This window comes from Rhea americana, unplaced genomic scaffold (assembly GCF_003343005.1).
Source record: "Rhea americana isolate MKP2758 unplaced genomic scaffold, rheAme1 scaffold_481, whole genome shotgun sequence".
Taxonomy (NCBI): Eukaryota; Metazoa; Chordata; class Aves; order Rheiformes; family Rheidae; genus Rhea; species Rhea americana.
The window spans coordinates 23,551-31,564 of NW_028186625.1; the positions used below are offsets into that span (position 1 = coordinate 23,551).

An 8,014-nucleotide genomic window follows, 5' to 3' on the forward strand; every position below is an offset into this window, starting at 1 on the left:
TGCTCCATCCATGTTCTCCCTGATGCTCCACCCACGTCCTTCCTTGTGCTCCATCCTCATCCTCCCTCGTCCTCCATCCTCGTCCTCCCTCATCCTCCCTCCACGTCCTCCCTGATGCTCCACCCACGTCCTCCCTCGTTCTCCATCCACGTCCTCCCTCGTCCTCCCTGATGCTCCACCCACGTCCTTCCTCGTGCCCTGTCCTCCGTCCCGTCGCATCCTCTGTCGCCGTCCCCATCTCACTCCCGCTCGCCCCGCCGTCCTCCGCAGGCGCTCCCATGGAGCCGGGCCGCCCGGGCCGCCCGCGGGCCCCCGACTGCGTGCGCAAGCAGAAGCGCCGGGAGCTCGACGCCCGCCGCAGCAAGTGCCGCATCCGCCTTGGCGGCCACCTGGAGCAATGGTGCCGCCTCAAGGAGCAGCTGGGCTTCTCCCTGCACTCCCAGCTGGCCAAGTACCTTCTGGACAGGTGAGTTGGGGCCCAGGAACTACCGCGGGTTGGGGTTTCGCCTGGAAAAAGCTCTTAAAAAGCCAGTCCTTTGGGATTGCTGGAGGCCTTGGAAGCCTGCTGAGATGTTTTAGCTTTGAGCAAGCCAGAAGACTCCTGTTTCTGGAGCCTGGAAGTACGATGCGTGTGCTGCTCGATGCATGCGTCTTGGCTTTGCTGCCGGTTGGGCGTGAGAAGGCAGTTCCCCTCCATTTCTCTCATTTCCCTGTTTTTTCCCCTCTTTCTGCTGCAGGTACAGTTCCCAGGGCTGCCTCCTGAGCCCAGGTAGGTCCCACAGGGCCTCCAGATCTTTGACTTTTGCGTACAAGAGGGGCAGCAGGAGGAGGGAGGGCTCATGTGGGAGGCTTCTACGAGGCCAGCTGCTCCATTTCTYGAACGGCGTTGGTTTGCCTGGGCTGTTGGTGTCCCCAGCTGCTTTTTGGTGGCCACTTTTCTACCGTAGGAGGCTTCTAGGGGTTGCTCAAGAAGGGAAAARGTAGCTGTGAGGCTGCTAAAAGGGCAAAAGGGTCAGTGTCCTCTTGAGACGAGGGAGAAGCTGGAAGCAAAGAGGCCTTTGATAGATGTCCCAGCTGCTAGAGGAGCTTTAGCTGGAGCCCAGGCCCATTTACAAGCCGACAAAAATAGCCAGATCTTGGCTCGTTTTTTCACAGAGCTGCTTGTTTGTGTCTGTTTTCTTCTCCCACCGCATCCTGATCCCTCCAGGAGCAGGCGACCCGGAGCCTGACCTTCTCCATGCCCGGGCCCTGCAGCGCCTGGTCGTCCTCTCGCACGACCACAGCCAGGAATGCAGCTTCATCCCCGCCGTGAAAACGCCCTCCCAGGGCTGCCGGGACAACCTGGTCTGGGAATGCGTGGCCGGACACAGCTTCTCCTGGGGCCTCTCGGGCGAGCGGCTCTGCGCCTCGCCGCCGCCACCACCGCCGTCCGCCGCCGTCCGCCGCCGCTCGCTCCGCCGAGTGGGGCTCGCCGCGGACCCCCCCGAGACGGAGCCCGGCCCGAGGAAGGACGGAGGTGAACCGGAGAGGACAGAAACCTCGTCTCCCGCCGGCGACGCGGACCGAGGAGAAGAGCCAGGAGCTGGCAGCGACGATGCTGACGCAGGTGAGCTCGGGAGCGAGCCGGCACGGAGAACTTCCCCGCCCGTCCCCCGGCCTGGCAGGAGCCTGGGTTCCCTTTCTCCATTCCCTTCATTTCCCTCTTGTTGGCCTCACGTGGATTCCCCGTCTCCAGCTCTTCGCCCAGTCCAAGGAGCAAGCTGGACAGCTTCCCTCCGGCACCTCGTTGCCTCCTTCCTGTGCGAGATGCTTCAGCACCAGCATTAATTAATAACGTTTGATGCTTCTGCTGGAGGAACCTCGTGCCATCGCTGTTCCTACCACAAAGAAGTCCACGTCTTCTCAGCTCCTGTCCTTCCCCTGAGAAATGCGGGACGCCAGGTCCTGCTGTTTCTATACAGGCTGTTCCTGAACACTCATGGTCTTTCGTGGGAGGAGGACGAGGAGCAAGATCTGTCCCTGACGAGATCTTCCTGATCCCATCTAGATATTCTCTCAGGCGTTTCCAAGACCTCAAGAGCCAGAGCTCTTGTCATTTAGGCAGACTGAAGACCGGGGAGGGACTCTAGTCCTCTTTCTCCCAGCTTTTCCTTTCCATGACCCAGCTTTAGGAGAAGTTAAGTTCCTCCTCTAGAACATCATGGAATAACCTGGCCCTTGTTTCTTCTCACCAGTCACAAATGACGGGAGAAACCAGATCTCCAAAGCGTGCTGGTTTCTCACCCTCCTCCCAAGCCCATTCGCCCCCTGCTCTCTTCCAGCCCATCCTTCCCCCCCCTCCCCGGAGATCCCAGCTCCGAGAGCCCCTCTCCTGCCTCAACTTACCGCGGCTCCTTCCCTCTCCTTGCAGCTCCCCCAGCGCCGACGGAGACCGCAGCAGCGGATCGAGAGAGGTGAGCGGCGGCCCGTCTCTGCGGGCCCAGGCGCCCGCAGCGTCCTGGGGCAGTTGCAGTTTAACAAACCGTTTCCATATAGAAAAAAAAAACCCAAAACCAAAAATTCGAAGCCACCACTTCTTTCTCTACGCTCAACTTGCTGCTCCTTTCGGCAGCGCGAACTCCGGCTGCTCGGATTCCCGCAGCACGCCTGTTTCGCGGGAGAAGCCGGAGCGGGGCCCCGAACCCCGGGAAGAAGAGGACGAAGAGGAGGACGAGGACTTGGCCGAGGAAGACGACCTCGCCTACGCCGACGACCTGCGGGATGAGAACTACCACCCGTCTCTGGACAGGTGAGCACCAGGAGGCTCCAGCGGAGRTGGGAGGAGAGGGGCAGTAATGTGCTTTTCCCCTCCGAACGACGTATTTATGGGCTCGGAAGACACTTTTTCTTATTCCATCCYGGTCTGGGTGATGTTCTTCTCCTCAAATGTGCCGTGTTTTCCCCTCTTCTGTCATTAGAGGCCACCCATGCCTCGCTTAGCCCCTGTCCCTCTTGCTTCCCAGCGACTCCGAGCCGCAGAGGCGACAGAGCCAGAGCAAAGCCCGCAAGAAACCCGTGAAGGAGGAACGGGAGAGCAGCCCGGCCGCCGCCGGCGGCCCCGCGGAGGAGAAGGGCGGACGGGTCAGGTGAGCGCGGGCGAGAGCCGGGGAGGCTCCTTCCTCGCCCGTCTCGCGGTGGCCTTCGAATGAAGTCGCCGTGCGGCGAACCAGCCAGTCCCAAACGGAAAAGGAGTTCAAGCTCCGGCGTAGAGCTTTTTGCGCAAAAAAAAAAAAAAAAAAGCTTTTTCCGCGCATCGCGACGCCCCGAAGAACGTCGGGGTTTGGATTCTCCTCCCCGTGGGGGTGAAGCGACGTCGTCTCGGCGTCAGCAGCTCCAAGGAGATCCAAGAAGCTCCAAGGAGCTTCTCCGCCGGCGGGGCTCCGGCGCAACCGTCTTGCCGCGGCGACTTGAGAAGTTGCCGTGTCGCCTCGCATCTCCGCGTGCGCCRGTTGCTTCGGGTCGTAACCTGGAGCCGGTCTCCAAAAAAAAGAAGGAAAAACTCCCTCTGAGGCCTGCTACCGAGGCAGCACTTCTCTGAAAATAATAATAATAAAAAAAAAAAAGCGGGGAGGGACGAGCAAGACCTTAAACCACCACCGAGGAGCGCTTGAGAAACCCTCGCCGCCTAGAGATTCCCGTGTGGAAGACTTCTCCGTCGGCCAGAGCAGATCCCGAAGAGAGAGAGCGAGCCGAGGAAAGGGAGAGAAACGCGGGAGCCGAGTCTTCGGAAGGGCCGTCGGCCGCCTTCGCGACGCCGAAGCGGAAAGGATGGTCCCGCGGCTCGGGCCCGACGCGCGAGCGAGGAGTCACCGGCTTGCCGGATTAGCTGACGTTTCGAAGGCAAAACTCCCCCCCCCTTTTATTTTTTTTTATTATTTTATTTTGCTTTGGAGTTAGCTGGAGCGATTCAACACTCCWCCACCCTCCGCTGCCCTACGGTGCATCTCGCCTTTTTGCGTCCCACGAAAACACAGAACGACCCCCAAAATACACACCCCAAAGCTCCCCGAGTAAGTATTCTGCTGCTCAGATACAGCTTTTGTGCATTTTTTTTTTAATTTTGACACGTTAGAGTCATTTCCAGCCTATGCTAAACGCCCTTCCCACCTTGCAGCGGCTTTGAAACCAAGCGGCGGCTTGCGAGAAGGCGAGGACGCGTTCTCGCCGGTCCCTCTTCGAGCTTTTCTTCTGCCCCCCTCCGCCGCCGGAGCTGTAACGCTGGCGCCCGCTTGAGCCCTCCGGGAGGGCAGAGAGGTCAGTTTTGGGCCCGTCCTTGCAGTCGGCGCCGCGTTCGAACCCTCTCGAAACGTCAAACCCTCGCGTAACCTCTGCCCTTTCAGTGCCGCGTTTGATTGCACCTTTTGRCCTTTAACCGTTTAAATTTTCTTTTTTTATTTTTTTTTTGCAACAGCTGGAAGAAAACGGAGCTAAGTAGCGTTTGCACAAAGGAGCGCGAGCCTCTGCGCTCCTTCTGCGACTCCTCTCCAGCTTCTCCAAGGTAAGGCCAGTGGGAGAAGATGGTTTTTAAGGGACTGTAGACACGGGCGCGCAGCCTGCGCTCCTATCCGGTCCGGGAGCGGTGGCTCGGACAAACGATCTCTCTTTTTCTCCCTCCGCAGAAACGGACCTGTTCCTCTAACGTCTTTTTTWWTWWTWWTTTTTTCCCCCCTCCCYGATTTCAGGCCGTCGGTCGGAAACAGCCGCCGGGTTTCTGCAGGACGCGGCACGGGCGGCGCTCAGTGGGCTTGAACGCATTGGAATATTTTTTGGAAACCATGTTAAAAAGACTTTGTAATGAATAATAAAGCGCACACGTTGATACGGATACTGTCTGAAAGCTCTTTGTGTTCATATCATCCCCGCGTTGTGATGGCAAGGAGATGTTTAAGCTGATTTCCGACCTATACGAAAGAGAAACGATTGTCCAGCGGATTTTTTTTTTTAATATAAGGTTGAATATCCTGTTGTTTTTTTCCCCTTGGCTGCCCCACGAGGTCAGTTCCTCGTAGCGTCTGATGCTCTGTCCTCCTCGCTTCTCCCCACCGGTGATTTTTGCCCTTCGCCTCTCTGCAACCCGAGCTTTTYTCCGAAGCCTCCCTGGGGCTGGATCTGCTTGGAGCGAAGCTCTTCCATCCCTGGCTGGAAGGGAGAGGGGGACAGACGGGAGGAGAAACCTCCCAGCTTTCCCTCCGGAGACAATTCTTTCCTCCCGCAGCTGCAAGAAGCGAGCRGGGACGTGCGACGAGGACGTGGCCCAGATCGGCCCGAAGAGAATCAGGTAGCGAGGGGACGCGGGGAAGGCCGGCGCGGCGGGACGTGGGACCCGTGCTGGGTTTCCAGCCTTTCGGGAAGGTGGGAGGAAGGAGCCTTGCGTGCCATCCACGCCGTGGTGGGACACCTTGGTCCAGAACAACCCGGGTGGAAATTCCTGAAGGACTTCATCCGCTTGAATTAGCTTTCTGATGGATCGATGGGCAGATCCCGTAGGCAGGCGGGGGAGGAAGGACGATCTGGCCCAGCTTCTGCAGCTCTCGTTCCTGCTGATCCGTGCTCACGACCAGCTTTCCACCCTTTCCCTCTTTTCTCCAGGAAGGCGGCGAAACGTGAGATCCTCCTGTGCGACTTCGAAGGCTGCGGGAAGATCTTCTCCAACCGCCAGTACCTGAACGTGAGGACGATGGGGTGTAGCTGGGGGGAGGAGCGGCTGAGGCCACCTGCCCCAACAAGCAGCGTTTGGGTCAGGGAGCAAAATAAGAGGCTGGAAAGCGGGACCGGGCTTCCCCTGAGCACAGGTGCTCAGAAAGGGCTTTCCCGGAACAGACGCRACCCTCTTCTCCGCTTATTCCTGCCCCCTTTTCCCCCTCCTCCCTAAAACTGCAGCATCACAAGAAGTACCAGCACGTCCACCAGAAGACCTTCACCTGCTCCGAGCCCAGCTGCGGCAAGTCCTTCAACTTCAAGAAGCACCTCAAGGAGCACGAGAAGCTGCACAGCGGTGAGTCAACGAGCGCCGCCGGCTCTGCTCACGTCCTAACCCGAACCATCCTGGACCGCGACTCCCTTGTCCGAGCTTTGTCCGTCCCGCAGGACGTTACCCCTTCCTCGCGCATCAGGTCCTCTCCTGGGCAGAAGCTGGTGGCTCCCTCGGCCTCCGATTGACCGTATCTTACGTCCCGAGCGTTAATCTTCCGCTCCCTTTTCCCAACGCGGTSTCCGTGGAAACGCCAACGCACCGGCTTGCTTTCCACTTCCAAGATCGCCCCATCAATCCCTCGTCCCGCTGTTTCTGGGTTGGGAAGAGCATCCGGGCTCTCCTCCTCCTCGACCGGCACGGCCACTCCTCCTCTCTCTTCCGCCCCGCAGACAAGCGCGACTACATCTGCGAGTTCTGCGCCCGCTCCTTCCGCACCAGCAGCAACCTGATCATCCACCGCCGCATCCACACGGGAGAGAAACCCCTTCAGTAAGTACCGGGCCCTTCCGGACCCAGATCCTAGAGAACGGGGAAGCGTACGAGGAGATGCGGTGAAAATCCGTGCGGTAACGAATCCACCGAGGAAAGCAGATCGGGAATAGTAGACCTTTCCCCCTGCCCCGGAGCAGAGATGCACAGAGCTGTCCCTCATTGGGAATTATTTCTAGTTTTTCCAAAAGTTTTTTCYCCCTTTTCTTTCTTGCTTGAATCCTGCCTTTTTTCGCCCCCAAGGTGCGAGATTTGCGGCTTCACCTGCCGTCAGAAAGCCTCCCTCAACTGGCACATGAAGAAGCACGACGCCGACGCCTTCTACCAGTTCCCCTGCGACCTCTGCGGCAAGAAGTTCGAGAAGAAGGACAACGTGGCGGCCCACAAAAGCAAAAGCCACCCCGAGGCGCCCGGCACCCAAGGCCAGCCGGAGCCGCCGGGCCCGGCTCGCGCGCCCTCGCCCGCCGAGGGAGCCGGCGCTTCGTCTCCGACGCGGGAAGGCGCCGCAATAAAGAATTATTTTGCCTAAAAGCACCTTTTGTTTTGTATTTCCCCCCCCCCCCCGCTGCCTCGGTGCGCCGCAGGAGACGTTTTTTAAGAGGCGGAGAGGTTAAGTCGCCTGCCCCAACGCTCAGGTTGTCAACTGGCCGCAGCGGAAGGACRTCAGAGGTGGGAATTTTTGCTTAAGATGGGTGAAAATCCCGCTGCTCCCCCCCCCAGGAAGGCCCCTCTTCCTGCAGAGGGGGAGCTTCCCAGGGGAAAAACTGCTGCAAGCGGGATAAAAACACACCCTGCTTCCCCGAGAGGTTTCTACTCTTTTATGCTTTTTTCCCCCCCTCTTGACTCTGGGACTTCTTGGACATCTGGTGATGCTCCAAGTGCCAGCTAGGAAGCCCTTTCTCCGAGATGGATGCAACCTGGAAAAAGCACCAGGCTATCCCRGTGGGAAATCAAGAGATTACCAAAAAAATCCTCCTTTTGGGGGCACAAACATCATCAGGTCCTGACGAGGGAACCTTTTCCCTTCCAGCGACCGGTGACCTTTGCTTCCCAGGATGGTCCTGGGAGATAACATCCGCAGCCGGGACCAGGCGCTGCATGGGAAGCTCCTCCGGCAGGGAAGATCGCTTCCAGCTCGGCTTACCCGGCCCTGGCAAAACCCCGGCGCAGCCTCCGAGGCTGCGGCCGTCGCRGCCCCGGGGCTCTCATCCATTAGCCCAAATTAAGGTTAATAGCACCCGGCCGCTGGCATCGTTTAAGCCGCTCCGTGCCAGGCGCTGTGCACGCACCTAATAAAAACAGCCCCATGCCAACTGGATTTTGGCAGAGCTGAGGCACTTTTGGTTTGAAATGGAAGACCAGGAGAGTTTAAGCTTGGTTACGGCAGCTCTTCTGGCTCTTTTTCCCCTCCTCCTCTTGCATTAGAAGTTGCTCCAAGGGATGAAGCATCTGAGACAGACCCAAGCTGATCACTTCATCCCTCCCCGCAGCAGCGGGCGAGAAATAGGAGCT

At 58.7% G+C, this 8,014-nt stretch overlaps 1 protein-coding gene across 2 annotated transcripts in view; it reads left to right on the top strand.

Annotated features, from left to right (window-relative positions):
- Positions 1-7,051, top strand: part of ZNF692 (zinc finger protein 692) — an 8,204-nt gene extending 1,153 nt beyond the window's left edge. Inside the window, exons 2-12 of one of the 2 annotated variants that reach the window (XM_085316936.1) lie at positions 271-466; positions 738-769; positions 1,208-1,606; positions 2,411-2,453; positions 2,612-2,788; positions 3,003-3,125; positions 5,255-5,317; positions 5,629-5,707; positions 5,920-6,034; positions 6,403-6,502; positions 6,746-7,051. In XM_085316936.1, coding sequence (XP_085173062.1) covers positions 279-466; positions 738-769; positions 1,208-1,606; positions 2,411-2,453; positions 2,612-2,788; positions 3,003-3,125; positions 5,255-5,317; positions 5,629-5,707; positions 5,920-6,034; positions 6,403-6,502; positions 6,746-7,031 — 1,605 coding nt within the window. In that variant the 5' untranslated portion in view covers positions 271-278 and the 3' untranslated portion in view covers positions 7,032-7,051. The remainder of the gene's footprint in view (positions 1-270; positions 467-737; positions 770-1,207; positions 1,607-2,410; positions 2,454-2,611; positions 2,789-3,002; positions 3,126-5,254; positions 5,318-5,628; positions 5,708-5,919; positions 6,035-6,402; positions 6,503-6,745) is intronic. The other variant, XM_085316937.1, reaches the window with a different exon arrangement.
- Positions 7,052-8,014: the final 963 nt, after the last annotated feature.